At 36.8% G+C, this 20,578-nt stretch overlaps 3 protein-coding genes across 6 annotated transcripts in view; 2 read left to right on the top strand and 1 right to left on the bottom strand.

Annotated features, from left to right (window-relative positions):
- Positions 1-20,578, top strand: part of LOC112577016 (acanthoscurrin-1-like) — a 162,409-nt gene that overhangs the window by 85,194 nt on the left and 56,637 nt on the right. The window lies entirely within an intron of this gene.
- On the top strand, positions 2,296-6,782 carry LOC112577372 (glycine-rich protein 23-like). The gene is made up of 2 exons (XM_025260435.1): positions 2,296-2,620; positions 6,580-6,782. The coding sequence occupies exons 1-2, from the start codon at positions 2,296-2,298 to the stop codon at positions 6,780-6,782; spliced, it is 528 nt and encodes a 175-aa protein (XP_025116220.1).
- LOC112577010 (glycine-rich cell wall structural protein-like) lies at positions 9,758-19,766 on the bottom strand. Of its 4 annotated transcripts, XM_025259920.1 has the most exons (4): positions 19,615-19,766; positions 19,192-19,325; positions 10,032-10,315; positions 9,759-9,853 (listed from the first exon to the last, which is right to left on the bottom strand). In XM_025259920.1, exons 1-3 carry the CDS (start codon positions 19,719-19,721, stop codon positions 10,074-10,076), a joined length of 483 nt encoding a protein of 160 aa, XP_025115705.1. In that variant the 5' UTR covers positions 19,722-19,766; the 3' UTR covers positions 9,759-9,853; positions 10,032-10,073. The 4 variants fall into 4 exon arrangements, 3 of the variants coding, with proteins under 3 accessions (XP_025115708.1, XP_025115705.1, XP_025115707.1); XM_025259923.1 differs by lacking the exon at positions 10,032-10,315 and having other exon boundaries at positions 9,758-9,853; positions 18,917-19,325; XR_003101981.1 differs by lacking the exons at positions 19,192-19,325; positions 19,615-19,766 and adding an exon at positions 10,739-10,836 and having other exon boundaries at positions 10,032-10,449.

The raw sequence follows: 20,578 nt of genomic DNA, 5'->3' as shown, positions 1-20,578 counted from the left end.
ACGTTGGCTAGTTTACGCTCACGGGGACAGGTAGGACCACGTGACAAAGCGCATCCGGTAACATTTGGGACATCATAGGTTTTATGGTGTTTTTAATATGAAGATGATAGTTTTGTCATTTGTCTAGAGACCAGATAGTTTCTTCTTAAGAAAATACTACAGGATTGTATATTTAACCCAATCATTAAAAAGCGATTTTCCATTTGCAGTAAAAATAAGAACAAAATATTTAATGAAATTAGTAACTAACAGGTGTGTGAAGACACACAATAACCTGCTTGTCATTTTCTTATTAAGCAAACTTTCAAGATTTTTTGAGACTACGGAGATGTTAAGTAGTTAATTATTTGAATTTTTGTATACATCTTTTATGTGATGTATTTGTTTTGTTGTGGGGTTTTGGTTTTGTTCTTTTTTGACAAAATTGAAAGCACGGCATTAGTTGCCCAAAGTAAAAGGAATCTTTACAAATGTGAAGTCAGTATAAATATGCATTAGGCTTTGTTGGGACACTTGGGAGCACGAGGACAATGGTGAATTATTTGAAGAGATTTCAAATTCAAGACAATAATTTATAAGTAATAATAATACCAAAGAGCTGACCATGACAGTAAGGAAAAAATTCTGACCACCAACACTTTAGCAAAAAAGAGGTCTAAAGATATTTAATAAATTAGGAATAAAGAAGTAAACACAAAACGAAAAAGAACACGAACTTGTCAAAAAATGACCAAAAAAAAAAAAAAAAAATCAAACGCAAAATTCAATCACATTCTGATTTTACTTAAAGGACAATTTTTCTTGGGCGTGTTTCTTTTCAGTTTAAAAGCTTTCACAGTGAATGCACAAATATTTTTGTTTTTTAGTTAGTATATTTCCTGATTTATCGTTCATTTCGTCTTCAATTTTGTGGGTTTCGTTGATTTTTACTGATGTGAGAAGTCCTTTTTGAGATAAAAGAAAAAAGTACTTTATCACTTCTTGTGTGTCTGCATATTCTTTCCTTCATGTGTACCAAACTCAGTCTCAGCCTTAGGCCACTCTGGTTAGCTTTAAACGAATATAAACCAATCCATCTTACCATCTAATTACTATGATTAAAAATGTTAGAAGAACGAAATAGGTCCGCAAATGTTTAGTGCCACTCGCATCACAGCAGTTACCTTCTCCATTAACCGCTCACAATGGAGTCCAACTTGCCACCAGGGTAGTTAACGTCATCACAAGACGGTTTGTATTCAAACTTGCGTCCGTCATGCGCTTTAAACGCAAACCTTGTATCACATTCATAACCAATATTATTTCTTAAAGAAATTAAGAACCGATAGGTTTTTTAACAGCTGTCATCAAGCCATTCAAACTATTCATTTTTTAAATCAAAGCTTGATTGTTATTAACACAAAAAAGAAGGCGCGATATTAACTAATCTTTCGTAGTTTGTTTTTCTTTCACACAAGGCCAGTATGCACTTGTACATTTACATATCAATCTTATTTCTGGTTTACGAATTCTTACGGAAGTAATGTTACAAATATCCCGAAAATAGCTAACAGGCTGATGCTTGCAATTCCACCCGTTTTTAGGATCACTCGTCAAATGCATTTTTTTTCTTGTTGTCTGTTACTGATTTCGTATGCTTTTCTGTTTTTATTACGATTGTAATTTTTTTAAATGAACGGGTTAAATTGAGTGAAATGTATTATTTTGTAATATCTACTTCGGTAATTGCTCTTTGTTAACGCATAAGCAGACGTGCCATGGACCTAGCTGTCCCTGTAAGCTATAGTACTGGACAACCTCTTTCTGTCTATACATAAAATATGAGACCTTGCAACGATAAGTCTGATAATTATTGATTAATGGGTCCGACATAGTTTTACGATCTTGGTTTCTCAACTTCGTTCCATAAAAGTGACAACATCTGATTGAGATGATCCCTACGGCTACAAAGCACGAGTATATAAGACGAAAAGCAGGCCGCCTTACATCACACTCATCCCACATTCAAGGTAGGTAACTAAACAGCTTTTCTCTGTTTGTTATTTCGATATGTGGTTACATCGAAGATTGAGTTCTTCTGTTCTTGCTGATTAGGTTTTAGTTTTCTTCCTCTTTCTTTTATTCTATCTTTTGATTTCTTCCCTTTTACCTAAATCATAATGCGTCTCCTTCTAACGTTTCTCTCTTCACTGAATTATGCATTTGACTTTGAACTATTGTTTAAAATATGAAATCAGTTTGGCTTAATTTAAGATGGTTCCATCTATATTTTAGTTGAGATATTTTTGCTACAGAATGAAGGCTGCCGTCGCGTTGCTGCTGTTCTCCCTGGTGGCTACCAGCCTCGCTAGCTTCTACTACCCACCTAAGATCGCGAAGGTCCTCGTCATTCCTAAATACGGCTATGGAAACTATGGTGGCTATGGAGGCTATGGAGGCTATGGAGGCTACGGTGGTTACGGAGGAATTGGCGGCCTCGGCGGCTTGGGCGGCTTGGGCGGCCTCGGCGGTTACGGCGGTTACGGTCTTGGCGGTGGCATCGGAATTGGAAGTGTTGGCATCCTTGGCGGCGGTCTAGGTTTTGGCGGAGGCTTTGGAGGACTCGGTGGTGGTCATGGAGGCAAATACTACTGACATTACTGATGGATCACAAAGTTGTGTCTCGCACACTAGGTGAGCAGAAGACGTCTATGCTCCTAATATTATTTTACCAAGTGGGTACCGAGTTTTTTTTTAGGTAAATCTTAGACTACAGAACGAAGATATTAATCAGCCATTTTAGCCATGAGTTATGCGTTACACATGGTTGGTAGTGTAGTCATGCTAATGTAGTTAATGATTGTTTGTTTCAGATTGTGGAACTCAGCTTTGACGACCACATCAACGTGCAGAAAAAAGAACGAACGTTCAAAAATTCAGTCCTGTATACATCAATAAAGTCCTTAAATATAGCTACCTTGACTTTCTTGTTATTGACTGTATTTTTCACTCTGTAATCCTGTGTTTCATTTTAACTCGAGTCAGACAGAATGACGGACTATTTCAGAAGCTTCACCCAAGTCTCTCTCTCTTTTCGCACAAATAAAACTACAACGCTTTTCATCATGGTAACTCTTTGTCACCTACATTCTACAGCTTTACAGGATTACATCAAATACACCAACAAAAATTTGAATCGAACAAAGACAAATTTTAAATTAGAAAAATAATTAACAAATGATTAGAATAACATAATCTACCATAATTTGCACATTAACATTAATCCTTCTCACTTTTCACGCTCAAAGTCTTGCATTTTAGTTCACCTTGAAAATAAGTATGCTGATGGCAATAATATCAACACTTACAATTTTTTAGGAAAACGGTTGAAAAGTTTCTTCACTGAAGATGCAAACTGCATAAAAAATGGCTCTCTCATGAAATAAGTTTTGGGGAAGCACAACCTTTTTATCGAATTCATAAATACGTCGTTGAGTGCATCAACATTTTAATATTTAATATTTTTATATTTTATTCTTCTTTATACTAGTATTTCATGAATTACCTTTGTAGTCATACAGATTAAGGATGGGTGATTTTTGTGGCTAGGTGATTCCTTATTTTGTGCCAAAGATTTCTGGGAAAATCTCCAGCTGTTCACAGTTTTTTTGGTCTCTAGACACGGGATGCGACAAACTTGACCAGAGAGCAGTCATCCTGTAAGGATTATTACACGTAGTTGCTAGTCTCCGAAAGTTCTGATTGTTAAGTTTAGCTTAAGATAAAAAACCTATCCGACACTCGCCCACACCCTATCTCTTTTCCTGAGACAACTTGTGTCTCAGAGTCTAGAGAAGATGTATTTGTGTGTGTGTTCATGAGACTTATACAAAACAAAAGGCAAACACATCAGGTGCACTTATCGTTGGCGGCTGTAGCCGAGAAGCGTTTATGATTGGAAGATGTTGGAGTGCAGCAAAGTACAAGTGCCCCTCACATTTTTTAGATTTTTGTATTAAAGGAAATCCCGAAACCTGAGGGAAAATATTTTACCCCTATTAGTTTATTTTAAATAAAAGTATGTTTAAAAAAACTTGTTTTGATTATTTTCTTTAGTTTTGTTTTGTTTTGCTTTCTCACGGCGTTCTTCCAATCGCAAACGCTTTTCGGCTTAATACACTACCCATAATGCCTCTGTAGACTCCATAACCACAACCTCAACAGAAATAACTCTGCTGATTCTTATTAAGCCAACTTTTAAGACTTTTTGAGACTAAGGAGATGTCAAGTAGTTAATTATTTGCATTTTTTTGTATACATCTTTTATTTGATGTATTTGTTTTGTTGTAGGGTTTTGTTTTTGTTTGTTTGTTTTGTTTGTTTGTTTGTTTGTTTTTTTGACAAAATTGAAAGCACGGCACTAGTTGCCCAAAGTAAAAGGAATCTTTAGACATGAAGTCAGTATAAATATGCATTAGGTTTTGTTGGGACACTTGGGAGCACGGGGAGATTGGTGAATTATTTGAAGAGATTTCAAATTTAAGACAATAATTTATAAGGAATAATAATACCAAAGAGCTGACCTTGACAGTAAGGAACAAATTCTGACCACCAACACTTTAGCAAAAGAAGAGGTCTCAAGATATTTAATAAATAAGAAATAAAAAAGTAAACACAAACTAAAAAAGAACACGAACTTGTCAAAAAATGACAAAAAATAAAATCAAACGCAAAATTCAATCTCAATCTGATTTAACTTAGAGGACAATTTTTCTTGGGCGTGTTTCTTTTCAGTTTAAAAGCTTTCACAGTGAATGCACAAATATTTTTCTTTTTTAGTTAGTACAATTCCTGATTTATCGTTCATTTCTTCTTCAATTTTATAGGTTTTGTTGATTTACTGATGTGAGAAGTCTCTTTAGATCAGTGGTTCTTAACCATTTTTGAGGTACCGAACCAACAAGTTTCATCACTAATTGCGGGTGTGTCTTGACCTCCGTGGCGGAGGCTCCGCCGAACCCCTGAGACCGACTCACCGAGCCCCTAGGGTTCGATCGAACCCAGGTTAAGAACCACTACTTTAGATTTAAAAAAAAAAAACAAACTAAAAAGCATGTCTTTTTTTATCACTTCTTGTGTGTCTGCAAATTCTTTCCTTCACCTGTACCAAACTTGGTTTCAGCCTTAGGCCACTCTGGTTAGCTTTAAACGAATATAAACCAATCCATCTTACCATCTAATTACTATGATTAAAAATGTCAGAAGAACGAAATAGGTCCGAAAAAGTTTAGTGCCACTCGCATCACAGCAGTTACCTTCTCCATTAACCGCTCACAATGGAGTCCAACTTGCCACCAGGGTAGTTAACGTCATCACAAGACAGTTTGTATTCAAACTTGCGTCCGTCATGCGCTTTAAACACGAACCCTTTGTCACATTCATAACCACTATTATTTCTTAAAGAAATTAATAACCAATAATTTTTTAAACAGCTGTCATCAAGCCATTCAATCTATTCATCATTTTCTTTAAATCAAAGTTTGTTATTAACACAAAAATGAAGGCGCGATGTTAAATAATCTTACGTGGTTTGTTTTTCTTTCACACAAGGCAAGTATGTACTTGTACATTTACATATCAATCTTATTTCTGGTTTACGTATTCTTCCGGAAGTAATGTTACAAATGTCCAGAAAATAGCTAGCAGGCTAATGTTTACAATTCCACCCGTTTTTTAGGATCACTCGTCAAATGCATATTTTTGTTGTTGTTGTTGTTGTTGTTGTATTCTTTTCTGTTTTTATTACGATTGCAATTTTTTTAAATGAACGGGTTAAATTAAGTAAAATTTATTATTTTGTAAAATCTACTTCGGTAGTTGCTCTTTGTTAACGCATAAGAAGACGTGCCATGGACCTAGCTGTCCCTTTAAGCTATAGTACTGGACAACCTCTTTCTGTCTATACATAAAATATGAGACCTTGCAATGATAAGTCTGATAATTATTGATTAATGGGTCCGACACAGTTTTACGATCTTGGTTTCTCAACTTCGTTCCATAAAAGTGACAACATCTGATTGAGATGATCCCTACGGCTACAAAGCACGAGTATATAAGACGAAAAGCAGGCCGCCTTACATCACACACATCCTACATTCAAGGTAGGTAGCTTAACAGCTTTTCTCTGTTTGCTATTTCGATATGTGGTTACATCGAAGATTGAGTCCTTCTGTTCTTGCTGATTAAGTTTTACTTTTCTTCCTCTTTCTTTTTATTCTATCTTTTGATTTCTTCCCTTTTACCTAAATCATAATGCATTCTCCCTCTATCGTTTCTCTCTTCACTGAATTATGTATTTGACTTTGAACTATTGTTTAAAATATGAAATCAGTTTGGCTTAATTTAAGATGGTTCCATCTATATTTTAGTTGAGATATTTTTGCTACAGAATGAAGGCTGCCGTCGCTTTGCTGCTGTTCTCGCTGGTGGCTACCAGTCTCGCTAGCTTCTACTACCCACCTAAGATCGCGAAGGTCCTCGTCATTCCTAAATACGGCTATGGTGGCTATGGAGGCTATGGAGGCTATGGTGGCTATGGAGGCTATGGAGGCTATGGAGGTTACGGAGGAATTGGCGGCCTCGGCGGCTTCGGCGGCTTGGGCGGCTTGGGCGGCTTGGGCGGTTACGGCGGTTACGGTCTTGGCGGTGGTATCGGAATTGGAAGTGTTGGCATCCTTGGCGGTGGTCTAGGTTTTGGCGGAGGCTTTGGAGGATTCGGTGGTGGTCATGGAGGCAAATACTAATGACATTACTGATGGATCACACAGTTGTGTCTCACACACTAGGTGAGCAGAAGACGTCTATGCTCTTAATATTATTTTACCAAGTGGGTACTGAGTTTTTTTTAGGTAAATCTTAGATTACAGACCAGAGATATCAATCAGCCATTTAAGCAATGAGTTATGCGTTACACATGGTTGTTAGTGTAGTAATGTTAATGTAATTAATGTTTGTTTGTTTCAGATTGTGGAACTATGTTTTGACGACCACATCAACGTGCAGAAAAAAGAACGAACGTACAAAAATTCAGTGCTGTATACATCAATAAAGTCCTTAAATATAACTACCTTGACTTTCTTGTTATTGACTGTATTTTTTACTCTGTAATCCTGCGTTTCATTTTAACTCGCGTCAGACAGAATGACGGACTGTTTCAAAAGCTTCACCCAAGTCTCTCTCTGTCTTAGCACAAATAAAACTACAATACGTTTCATCATGGTAACTCTTTGTCACCTACGTTCTACAGCTTTACATGATTATATCAAAAACACCAACAAAAATTTGAATTGAACAAAGACAAATTTTAAATTAGAAAAATAATTAACAAATGATTAGAATAACATAATCTACCATAATTTGCACATTAACATTAATCCTTCTCACTTTTCACGCTCAAAGTTTTGCATTTTAGTTCACCTTGAAAATAAGTATGCTGATGGCAATAATATCAACACTTAAAATTTTTTAGGAAAACGGTTGAAAAGCTTCTTCACTGAAGATGCAAACTGCATAAAGAATGGCTCTCTCATGAAATAAGTCTTGGGGAAGCATAACCTTTTTATCGAATTTATAAATACGTCGTTGAGTGCATCAACATTTTAATATTTAATATTTAATATTTTTATATTTTATTCTTCTTTATATGAATTACCTTTGTAGTCATACAGATTAAGGATGGGTGATTTTTGTGGCTAGGTGATTCCTTATTTTGTGCCAACGATTTCTGGGAAAAGCACCAGCTGTTCACAGTTTTTTGGTCTCTAGACACGGGATGCGACAAACTTGACTAGAGAGCAGTCATCCTGTAAGGATTATTACACGTAGTTGCTAGTCTCCGAAAGTTCTGATTGTTAAGTTTGTCTTAAGACAGAAAACCCATCCGACACTCGCCCACACCCTATCTCTTTTCCTGAGAAATCTTGTGTCTCAGAGTCTACAGAAGATGTATGTGTGTGTGTGTGTGTTCATGAGACGCATACAAAACAAATGGCAAACACATCAGGTGCACTTATCGTTGGTGGCTGTAACCGAGCAGCGTTTGCGATTGGAAGGGCGTTGGAGTGCCACAAGCTACAAGTGCCCCTCACATTTTTTAGATTTTAGTATTAAAGGAAATCCCGAAACCTGAGGAAAAATATTTTACCCATATTAGTTCATTTTAATTAAAAGTATGTTTTGAAAAAAATTGTTTTGATTTTTTCTTTAGTTTTGTTTTGTTTTGCTTTCTCACGGCGTTCTTCCAATCGCAAAAGCTTTTCGGCTTCGGTCTCCAACGATAATTTCTTCTGATGCTTTTGTGTCTCCTTTTGTATGCGTCTTTTTATTTGTGTTGCAATTTTACCCATCTTTGTTCTCTCTCTTTCCTTTCACCGACTGCCAATCGCCAGCTTACAAACTTTCCACATTGACTTACTCCGCTGTTTCAGACACTGGACCTCGGTACCTTTCCGAACTCACTCCCATCTGTGCACCCGCTTGACCTCTTTGCTCATCTTCTGACACCAAGCTTCTGCTAGTCCCACTAAGACAAAAGCGTACCGACAGAAGAATTTCTCCTACCAAGACTCATCAACTAAGAACAGATTACCCGTCAGCCTTCATCGCTCTGATAGTCTTACCACCTTTAAGTCCAAAGACATCTTTCAAAATAACGACTTCACTGTGACCCTGTACTGACCATTTGTGTCTGTAATTTACTTTGTGTATGGGTAGGTGTGTGCTGTAGAAGTGAGAGTGGTTTGTTGGATGCAAATATGGGTGCATGGTTGATAGTCATTAAGTCTGTAAATCATTTCTGTGAAGCACTTTAAGCAAATCATTGGAAAAGCGCTGTAAATCTTAATTTTTTTTCTGAATAGGCTTTTTCTGAGAAATTAGTAGCTTTTAATAATTACACTGTTTTAAATCATTTCTTCTTAAATGGAAATATGCCATTTAAAAAAATCCGAAAAATATTTAAGTTGATTTTACTTATTTCTCCATGTTAAATTTTGAATGATTAGCGAATCATTTCGAAAAAAACGTTTTTGGTCTATTCACAAAAATAAAGGAATTATAAGCTTTTAAAAATGTTTCTTTGGGCGCCATTTGTGATCGTTTCCATGACAGCCGGTAGCTTGACATGCACAACTAAAGACCTTTTTTTTTAAGTTTTAAAGGGCAAAACAAATGATATAAAAATATCCTGTAAAATATAATAGTTATTTCTAGCCATGTCTGACCACTTTTTCTTCGATATAACGGCATTGTCAAAGGGCATTAACTCGTATTAATGTTGAGGATTTAAGATTTAGAGAAAAGAGTGATTTTGGAGGGAATGGGAACCTGGCCGTTTTCTTCAGTGCTGTGTATAAGTCTCGAATAAATTTATTTAAAAAAAATTTTTTGTTATTATTATTATTTTTAAATAAGACTGCTTCTTTCTCTATAAGGTTTTGATTAAATTATTTTTTACAGAATAATAAATGAGTATTACAATGAAACTAAATAAATGTTTATTTTTAAGGAATGTAATATTCTGTCCAAGTTCTTTCTGTTTCTTCCTTTATCTGTATTTGTCGTTGGCTTGTCGGATCTTACTAAACTTTTGTCAGAGCTCCGGACCTCACCAAAGAGGTTTCAAAAGCAGACGAGTGGCAAAGTGATCTATATTACTGTTTACAGCCAAAACATAGACTAACAAAGTAAAAATACAGTTAATAACAAGGAAGTCAAGAAAGTTAAACATAAAGACTTTATTTATGTAGGCAGGGCTAAATATTAGTATGTTCACTTTTTACTGCACGTTGATGTCGTCAAAACTGAGGTCCACGACCTGAAACAAACAAACAAACATTACATTTAAATGACTACACTACCAACCATGTCTAACGCATAACTTATGACTAAAACAGTTAATTGATGTCTCAGGTGTATAGTCTAAAATTTATCTTAAATCAGGTCAGGATAAACTGGATAAAATACAGTTCAGAGTAGGAACGTCTTCTGCTCACCTAGTGGGTGACACACAGTTGTGTGGTCCATCAGTAATGTCATTAGTATTTGCCTCCATGACCACCACCGAATCCTCCAAATCCTCCAAAGCCTCCAAAACCTCCGCCAAGGATGCCAACACTGCCAACTCCAATTACTCCACCGCCAAGTCCGTAACCTCCATAGCCTCCGTAACCTCTGTAGCCTCCGTAACCTCCGTAACCGCCGAGGCCGCCAAAGCCGCCGAAACCGCCGAGGCCGCCCAAGCCGCCGAAGCCTCCCAAACCTCCATAGCCACCATAGCCTCCATAGCCGCCATAGCCACCATAGCCGTATTTAGGAATGACGAGGACCTTCGCGATCTTAGGTGGGTAGTAGAAGCTAGCGAGGCTGGTAGCCACCAGCGAGAACAGCAGCAACGCGACGGCAGCCTTCATTCTGTAGCAAAAATATCTCAACTAAAATATATATGGAAACCATCTTAAGTTAAGTCAAACTGATTTCATATTTTAAACAATAGTTCAAAGTCAAATACCTAATTCAGTGAAGAAAGAAACGATAGAAGAGGAATGCATTATTATTTAGGTAAAAAATGAAAAAACCAAACGATAAAAAGAATAAAAGAAAAAGGAAGAAAACTAAAACCTAATCAATAACAGAAAAAGTAAATCTACGATAGAACCACATATAGAAATAGCAAACAGAGAAAAGCTGTTTAGTTACTTACCTTGAATGTCGGATGTGTGTGTGATGTTATTCAAACGCTTGGAGGTCAGGTACAGAAGGCGGCCTGCTTCTTCTTCTTATATACTCGTGCTGTGTAGCCGTAGGGATCATCTCAATCAGTTTTTGTGACTTTTATGGAAAAAAGTTGAGAAACCAAGATCGTAAAACTGTGTCAGACCCATCAATCAATATTTCTCAGACTTATCATTACAAGGTCTAATAGGAAGTATTTTTAAGGCACAGAGGTTGTCCAGTACACATTCACAGGGACAGCTAGGGTCATGAAATGTCTTCTGCAGTAACAAAGATCTTCTACCAAAATAGATATTACAAAATAATACATGTTTCTCTATTCCACCTATTCGTGTGAAAAAGTTACAATCGTAATAAAAACCATATGAAATCAGTAGCGGACAACAAGATCAGAATAATCTGTTTGACGAGTGATCCTAAAAGACGGGTTGAACCTATCTCTTATTATTTCTTTAAGAAATAATAGTGGTTATGAATTTGACAAGAGGTTTGTGTTTAAAGTGCATGATGGACGGGAGTGTCAATACAAACCGTCTTGTGATGACGATAACTACCCTGGTGGCAATTCGGACTCCATTGTGAGTGGTTCATGGAGAAAGTAACTGCTGTGATGCGGGTGGCAGTAACCTTTGTGGTCCATTTGGTTCTACTGTCATTTTTAATCCTTGTAAGATGGATTGGTTTTTGTTTGCGTAAAGCTGACAAGAGTGCTCTTAATCTAGAAATTTAAGCTTTAGGTATATGAGGGAAGAGATTAAGTATTATTTACACCTCTTGATGCTAAATTGATGCTGGTCACATTTTTCTCCTAACTGTTATTGTCAGCTCTTTGTTGTTGTTGTTGTTGTTGTTGTTGTTGTTGTTGTTGTTGTTGTTGTTGTTGTTGTTGTTGTTAGAAATATATTATTGTCTTGACGTTGAGACCTCTTCATGTAATTTAGCATTCTTTTTTTGCTCCCACGTGTCACAACAAAGCCCTATGCACTATTATACTGACCACATTTGTAAAGATGTTTTTTTTTTACTTTGGGCAACTATTTCTGTGCTTTTGAGGTTCTCTACAAACAAACAAAAATACAAAATGAAACAAATATGTGAAAGAAGATGCCAGCTTAGTAAATCCACAAAATCCACTAGGATGGAATGGAAGTGAAAGACAAATCAGATCTTGTGCTTACTAAACATTTATTAAAAATTTATTCTCATAAATAAAATCCCAATGCTATTACATTTTGTATTTCATTTTATTTTTGTATTATCTTTTCACTCTTATTCAATGCGTCTTGCTGTGATGTAACAAAGATTTGTTGACCTGTTGTTGTCTTTAATTTAACTCCAGTCTTGACAAGTCCAAGTCCGATAACTTCAGTTGCGTGGTCATCACTGATTCTCAAAGCCGACAAAGCTTTTATTAGGCTGATACCGCTAATGATGCTTTTTATTTATTTTCTTTCTTATTATTTAAGATTTTTGTTCCTTTATAACCTAGTGTTTGCGAAGACCCACAAATTTCGACTGCTTTTACATTACAATTTCTCTTCAAACGAACTAATACCATTGCGCGGAGTCAGATATTGCCTCAGCTGCAGATATCAATGCATCACCATCTTGCATCCACAATAATACAGTTATGTATTTTTTTTTATAGTACAGAGCACAATGGAACACTCGTGACATTAGGAACGATGATTGCTTTCTCTGTGTCCTTCTTAACCACCACACACAGGTAACTTTTTGTTTTATGTGAAGGGAGGTAGCCTCACAAGTTTTGTCCAATTCACATACATGAGCACCTACGCATGCATATCAAACATGCATTTATCTTTGTTTGTGCATACATATAGCTACAAACTGTTACTTAACTTCTCCATTAGCTGCTCAAAACTGTCCTTAGTTAACTTCATCACAAAACGGATTGTATTTATACCTTTTATGCACAATGTCTTAGTTACTTAGTAGATTATTGAATACTACTTTTTCTTCAAAAATACGATTTAGCAGAGTTTCACCAAGCTATTCACAAAGTATATTATCATTTAATAAATGCGTTACTGTTATTTGATTAAGAAAACATCCCAAGTGTTACCGAATGCACTTATGTCACGTGGTCCTACGTGTCACCGTGAGCCTACACTGGCAAATGTCTTTCGCCTCTTTCTGTCTATTCAACAAAATACATCTTATTAGACCTTTCATGAGTAAGTCTGACACAAATTGATTAATCGGTCAGACAGTCTTAAAATCTTGGTTTCTAAATCGCGCTCCATACAAGTGGCAAAACTGATTGATATGAACCCTGCGGCTACAGAAGACGACTATATAAGTAGAAGAGCAGACCGCCTCCTGTACCCGACCTCCAAACAGTTGGAAAACATCAGGAAAGTCCGACATACAAAGTAGGTATTTCAATATCTTTTCATTGTGCGATTGTATACATCAGTTTATGTATTTCCTTTCTTATTATTAGAGATTTGGTTCTACTTAAAATATGGTACTCACTACTACTACTAATAATAATAGTAATAACAATAATAATAATAAAAAGAGGATCTGTGTAGCGCCTTTCCAAAACTTTCGTTAGAGTGATTTGAATAAATAATTTACAGACTAAATCGTCAACAACCATGCACAGATATTCGTGTATAACAGACTCGCGATCTTCTTCAGCATGCACTCACTCACACGCAAAGGAAATTACAGACACACGTTATGCATGTTCATGGTACCAGTGATGTCGTCCTTCTGAAGAGATGTCTTAAGTTTTGACTCAGACTTAATGGTGATAAAAGAATCAAAATGTCGAAGGCTGATTGGTAATCAGGTGGACATAACCAGTGGATTGCTGGTGGTCTCAACATGCGTACACTAACAACAGATAATGTGTTGACTACAATATTTTTGACTTTTTCTTGTTTGAAATACAAAGCCATTTTGGCTTACGATAAGCTGAAATCGAATATTCGTATATTTACTCATTTCTGTTACAGAATGAAGGTTTCCGTTGTGTTGCTGCTGTTCGCCCTGGTAGCTACCAGCCTCGCTAGCTTCTACTACCCACCTAGGATCGCGAAGGTTCTCGTCATTCCTAAATACGGCTATGGAGGCTATGGAGGCTACGGTGGCTATGGAGGATATGGAGGATATGGAGGCTATGGAGGCCTCGGCGGCTTCGGCGGCATTGGAGGCTTTGGCGGCTTTGGCGGCCTCGGTGGTTACGGAGGTTATGGAGGTTACGGACGTGGAGTCATTGGAGTTGGAACTGTCGGCATCCTTGGCGGTGGTCTAGGTATTGGCGGAGGTTTTGGATTTGGTGGTGGTCATGGGGGCAAATACTAATGACCTTACTGATGAACCACACAGTCGTATCTCAAATACTAGGTAAGCAAAAAGCTGTCTTTTGTTTCTTTCTTTGTATGTAGATTTTTTTCGACCGATTGAATACTCTGTACTTTAATGCATATTTAAGACTACATACCGGAGACAAAAGTCTTCTCCTTGAGTTAATCGTAAACGAAGTTGCTAGTGTAGTCATTTTAATGTAATTTTTGTTTATTTCAGATCTTGGAAACGTACATTCATAGCCAACCTACAACCTCATACTTCAATTAATAAAATTTCGAAATATTTGTTACCTTGTTATTCTCTGTATTTTTTGTGAGACTGTATCACATTGAAATGAAACGGTGTGATTTTAAAACGCTAATAGCATAATTTGTAAAGCAGTTATTCGTCTAGTCTTTTTAATAAGATTTGTCAAAAGGATCTAATTGATTTTAAATGTTTTCCGTTTGCAATAACTGATACTGATTTAGGTATTTTTGTAGACTGCAGTCAGTACGATAAACTGTATGCTGTCCTTTTTTCTTTAATTAACACAAATAAATCAAGTGAAACTTCTTCTTCTCAGTGATAATGGTTGTATTAATCTAAAAATATGTGTTAATTGTAGAATGTTTATATAAAGCAAAAAAGAAATAATACTCAACTAAAAGGGTAGCAAACAATTAAACAATTGACTAATAAAAAGGGAATGCCTATTGGGAGGAATGAGACGGGGAGGAGGATGGACTTAACTCGCCCGAAGGAAAAGGGACACTTCTGCTCGCTCACCTCACCCGACTTTCGGCTTTTCACACTCACTCACCCGCTTATTCACACGTCCACGCGTACGCACAGGCAATCACTTTCACCCGCGTGAGCAAGCACAACCGGAAAGACAGTTGTACAGCATATAAATGTATTATTAAAACAAGAAACGCAACATTAGGTTAGTATGAATTCCAATGTAAAAGAAATCAAATATGCATATAAACTGCTTTTAAAGCATTATGTCGGGAAATCGAGAGTTACAGAATGGTAAATTTGGAAGCTAACGAGTTCATATGTCGATATCTATACATACGCCCGGACGCGCGGTCTGTTCTTGACCTCCAGTTCACAGTCTCTGACTCTGGTAGGACCCTGAGACACGAACTGTTCACTTGCGCTGGAACTGGTTGCACCACTCGGCTACCTTTGGGTTACTAGGAGATGAGCGGCGGGTGCGCCGCTTACGAAGCACAACTGACAGCAAACTTCACAACACAACAAACACCACTGGTGGACTCCTCCTCTTCTTTCAATTAACGGGCGTAACCCTGAAGAGATGGCGGCCCCCCTTACGTAAACGGCCGTGATACCCAGGCTCAGCAACTGCCAGGGGAGATAAACATTCTTACCCATTTCGTCCAACTCACAGTCTGGTATCGCCCCAGGGTGACCACTACCCATCTTTAATGTTGTTCTGGCCTCGAAACAGGCTGGTTCATGACAACTACGAATCTAGTTTTAAAAAGGGCCATTTTTCTTTTCTTCATCCTTGAATTAATAAGTGGTTAATCTACAGTTCTTAGCTTACAAAACACAGCTGGGGACACAATCAGTGGAGCAAAGTAAAAGGTGCTCTGAAGGCCTGGGTTTTCGCAACTCTTGAGACACCTTTCTCTTAATACCAGCGAGCCTGTTGGTAATGGAAAACAGTTTGTGGGTGGTGGGGAATATTTTAAGAATAGTCTGTGTTACACGATGTTAGTTTCACGCGGTAACATTCGTCTTATGATGTACTAAAAGGTAAAGATATCCTTACACCTGATACCTAGAGCCCCTATATGATTTCGAGAAGGCAATTATACAGTAAGCAGTTGTTTTATGGTTCTTTTTCAAAATCTTTGACCTTTTTTAAGGGCTCATTAAAAATTTATTTTTTTAAAATACTATGCTTGATTTTGTTATAATATAAAAAAGTATTCTTCTTGAAATTAATTTATTGCACATTTCATTTTTTAATTAGTCAAAAGTATTGTTCTATTTGATTTTCTAACGGCAATTTTCCGGCGTATTTCTTTATTTTTTATTTTTTATAACATTATTATTTCTGACAGATACATAACACATAAAAGCAATATTTTACAAAAGAACGACATAAAAACAAACATGTGCCAATAGATTAACAGTCATTTTAAGAATAAATCCATCTGCCAAAGAAGCCAGCAGTGTAAAACTTTACACACCAGAGACAAAGTATGTGTTCTTTTCGCATCTCACACAAATCAAACAATCCTCATAGAAAGGCACCGTGGATCCCATGTGTCATAGGCTGACAGCACAAAAATATTAATGTATATAATATCAACACATACGTAGATTTAGGTAATCATAAAATTATATATAAAGTCACTATTTAGTTAACAAGTTGTATATATGGTAGATAGTGTTTATCAAATTGTTAATCTTTTATTTCTAAACATGCATTAAACTTTTTAATTGTATATCTGTGTTTCAATATTCAGATAAAGGGTTCTAACTGGGCAATGGCTTTTTTTTAAATCTACAAGAATATTTTTGTATGTTTGTGCGCACTCTAACCTCTCGGCTACCCGCGTCTCATGCGTAATGACCTTATGAACAATCCTATCTGGACTTTGACAGAACTGCGGGAGACAATGAAGAGTTATTAAATTTCCTAGCTTTATACAACAAACAACGGGTCTAGCAGCAATGCATTTATTTACCGCTTGTCTGTAACGAGCCAATCACTGAGAAAAAAATGAGTGTAAATTTTGTACAAATTTCATTGTACTATTTCCTGGAAAAAGGAACGAAAGATTGAAATAGAAATCAAGATTTCAATAAACTGACAGTGGCGTCAAATGGTGTAAATATCTTAATGACAAATCATTGAAAAATCTAATTAAATCGCAACCAAATAAATTCAATAAATTTAACAAAATGGTCATCGATTCCATTTTCTAGCGTGTAATGGAAAGTGTATGAGATGTGATTTAAATAAAAGTAAATTTATAATTCTTGACCTTTTAGTGGATGTAACTCTTCTTAGCCTACTGTGTAGAATGAGTTAAAATGCCCTAGTGAGAAGAAGTCCACGGCTGATGCCAACGTGTTGAACGTGCTGCTAAGTTCTCAACTTGTCTTTTCTCTCTAAGATCATAGAAAAAATACTTTTGACACAGCTCTCAGACTAATTAAAAGAGCACCTCTTTGTCTCCCAAACTCACTCAGCATATAGACCTTTTCACAGTACCGAAACTACTTGAATGTAACCACAGACATATAATCTGCCCTTGACAGTAATGATTTTTTGCTTTAACTCTACTCGACCTGTCTCCTGCATTTGACTCTATCGGCCATTTTGTTCCTTCGTAGACTCCACACCCTCTACGGACTATCTGCATTCCGACTGGCATTGTTCAACTCCTATCTCACTAATAGAACGCAAACTGTATTCATTGATGGTTAAACATCTCGCCCTGCTCTACTTCCTGCGGGGCCCCACAAGGCTCAGTACTTGACCCAGTTTTTTTGTTTTTGGTTTTTTTTTTAACAGAAAGACACTAAGGATTGGCAAATGTACTACTCCATTTCACCAGCTGTCTCACTCTGCTACTAGCCCCATAAAAGCCTGTATTAGCGACATCCAGTACTGGATGGTAACAATCGGAACCTAAACTCAACAATGATAAAATGGAAGCCCTCCTGTGCTTGTGAAGAAGAAATTAGACTTCACTCGTTTGTCCGTCAAATCACATCAAGGTGGGCAAAACCAACATTACCTTTGCGCCATCTGATTCATCGTTACTGCTGTCACGACTCTTTATAAACAAGTCACACCTGTCTGTCCGTCTGTCTATTATGATAAAGAAGTTACAGACGTCTGCCTGTTATGAGCTCCATAAGGTCAGCGTCATTCATCACATTCTCTCTACTCTTGTATGTATTTTTATCAGCTTGATTACTGCAAATCCTTTGCTTGCAGGGTACCTGCCATTTCTTTTTTTTCAGAAACTTTAGAATGTACGATATTCTGATGCACGTCTGATGCTTAGAGCTAGGTCAAGACTTGGACCGTGAAAATGGAGGTTTGCTGTTAGTGTCTTTAATGTATGGTTAATTAGGTTAACCCTGCAGTTTGTTGATTGTTTTTATAATATTACACTTATTGTTGTTTAACTCAAATTTTTGTTGTTTTTTACCCATCTGATTTTTACATACTTGTAAAGCTGTAAGTTCGTAATGAATCTCATTAAAGTTCTATTTGTGAAAAAAAAGAGAAACAACTTGTGTAAAGCTTCTTAAATAGTCTCTCCATTCTGTCTGCAACTGGCCATAAAAAATGCACAAATCATTTAATCCAAAAGATATACGTTTAAATTCAGTCTAACATTCTTACCATTCTTGGCTGTTAACTAAATAATAACTGTTCTAAGAGTTTGAAATACTACGTTTGCTAATTATTTCCACTCCTGTTAAAGATTTTTTTCCATTTTATTACCACTCTGGTTTTGATAAAACACAGGCTCACAAAGTATAAATACAGACAATAACAAGAAAACCAAAGAGGTTCGACTGAGACTTTATTAACGTAGGCAGGACTGAATTGTATTACGTTTGTTTTTACTGAACGTTAATGTGGTCGTCAAAACTGATTTCCATGAACTGAAACAAACAAAATAACATTAAAATGACTATAGTAAAAACTATATATATATATCTGATTGATGTCTTACGTCTATATTCTGAAATTTATCTGAATATAAATCTGCATGCTTTCGCTAAATTAGAATTACGAGCAGACACGTAGTTTTCTCACCTAGTGTGTGAGACACAATTGTGTGGTCCATCAGTAATGTCATTAGTATTTGCCTCCATGACCACCACCAAATCCTCCAAAGCCTCCAAATCCTCCAAAACCTCCGCCAAGGATGCCAACACTGCCAACTCCAATTACTCCACCGCCAAGTCCGTAACCTCCATAGCCTCCGTAACCTCTGTAGCCTCCGTAACCTCCGTAACCGCCGAGGCCGCCAAAGCCGCCAAAGCCGCCAAAGCCGCCGATGCCGCCGATGCCGCCAAGGCCTCCATAGCCTCCATAGCCTCCATAGCCACCATAGCCGTATTTAGGAATGACGAGGACCTTCGCGATCTTAGGTGGGTAGTAGAAGCTAGCGAGGCTGGTAGCCACCAGCGAGAACAGCAGCAACGCGACGGCAGCCTTCATTCTGTAGCAAAAATATCTCAACTAAAATATAGATGGAAACCAGGTCAAGTTAAGCCAAACTGATTTCATATTTCAAACAATAGTTCAAAGTCAAATACCTAATTCAGTGAAAAGAGAAACGATAGAAGGAGAATGCGTTGATTTAGGCAAAAGGGAAGAAGTCAAAAGATAGAAAGAATAAAAGATAAAGGAAGAAAACTAAAACCTAATCAGCAAGAACAGGAGAACTCAATCTTCGATTTAACAACGTATTTCAATAGCAAACAGAGGAAAGCTGTTTAGTTACTTACCTTGAATGTCGGATGTGTGTGATGTTATTCAAACGCTTGACGGTCAGGTACAGAAGGCGGCCTGCGTTTCTTCTTATATACTCGTGCTTTGTAGCCGTAGGGATCATCTCAATCAGACTTTGTCACTTTTATGGAAGAAAGTTGAGAAACCAAGATCGTAAAATTGTGTCAGACCAATTAATCAATAATTATCAGACTTATCATTACAAGGTCTAATAGGAAGTATTTTTAAGGACTAGAGGTTGTCCAGTACACGCTCACAGGGACAGCTAAGGCGACATGTTATCTTCTGCAGTAACAAAGAGCTTCTGCCGAAATAGATATTACAAAATAATAGATTTCACTCTATTCCACACATTCATGACAAAAAGCTACAATCGTAATAAAACATAAAAGCATATGACATCAGTAGTGGACAACAAGAAAAGAATAATCTGAGTTTTACAAGTGATCCTAAAATACGGGTGCCAGCTATTTTCGGGATATTTGTAACATTGCTTGTGTAAGAATCTGTAAATCAGAAATAGCATTGATATGTAAATATACAAGTACATACTGACCCTTTTGTTAAAGAAAAACAAACTATATAAGATTAATTATATTATCATGCCTTCTATGTTTGTGTGCTAATAACAATGAAGCTTTATTTTACAAAACTAACAAATAGTTTGAAAAGCTTGATGACAGATGTTTAATACCTATCTAGTAATATTTATTTACGAAATAACAGTGGTTCTAATGTTGACAAAAAGTTTATGTTTAAAGCGCATGACGGACGCGAGTTTGAATCCAAACCGTCTTGTGATGACAATAACTACCCCGGTGACAATTCGGACTCCATTCTGAGGGGTTAATGGGGAAGGTAACTGCTGTGATGCGGTTGGCAGTAACCTTTTGCATAACCATTTGGTTCTACAGGCATTTTTAATCATAGTACGATGGTTTTTGTTCACGTGAAGCTAAC

Source organism: Pomacea canaliculata, linkage group LG12 (genome assembly GCF_003073045.1).
Source record: "Pomacea canaliculata isolate SZHN2017 linkage group LG12, ASM307304v1, whole genome shotgun sequence".
NCBI classification, from domain to species: domain Eukaryota; kingdom Metazoa; phylum Mollusca; class Gastropoda; order Architaenioglossa; family Ampullariidae; genus Pomacea; species Pomacea canaliculata.
Note: the sequence above shows the minus strand (reverse complement) of the source record. Positions and strands in the feature narration are given on the sequence as shown.

Bases quoted from the DNA above. Each gene is read 5' to 3' on its own strand.
- LOC112577372 (XM_025260435.1), top strand. From the start codon at position 2,296: ATGAAGGCTGCCGTCGCGTTGCTGCTGTTCTCCCTGGTGGCTACCAGC. The intron at 2,621-6,579 runs GCAAATACTACT...GTGGCTATGGAG, and splicing joins ACTCGGTGGTGGTCATGGAG to GCTATGGAGGCTATGGAGGT.
- LOC112577010 (XM_025259920.1), bottom strand. From the start codon at position 19,721: ATGATCCCTACGGCTACAAAGCACGAGTATATAAGAAGAAACGCAGGC. The intron at 19,326-19,614 runs GTAAGTAACTAA...TTTTTGCTACAG, and splicing joins ACACACATCCGACATTCAAG to AATGAAGGCTGCCGTCGCGT. The intron at 10,316-19,191 runs GCTATGGAGGCC...GCGGCTATGGAG, and splicing joins TGGCTATGGAGGCTATGGAG to GCTATGGTGGCTATGGAGGT.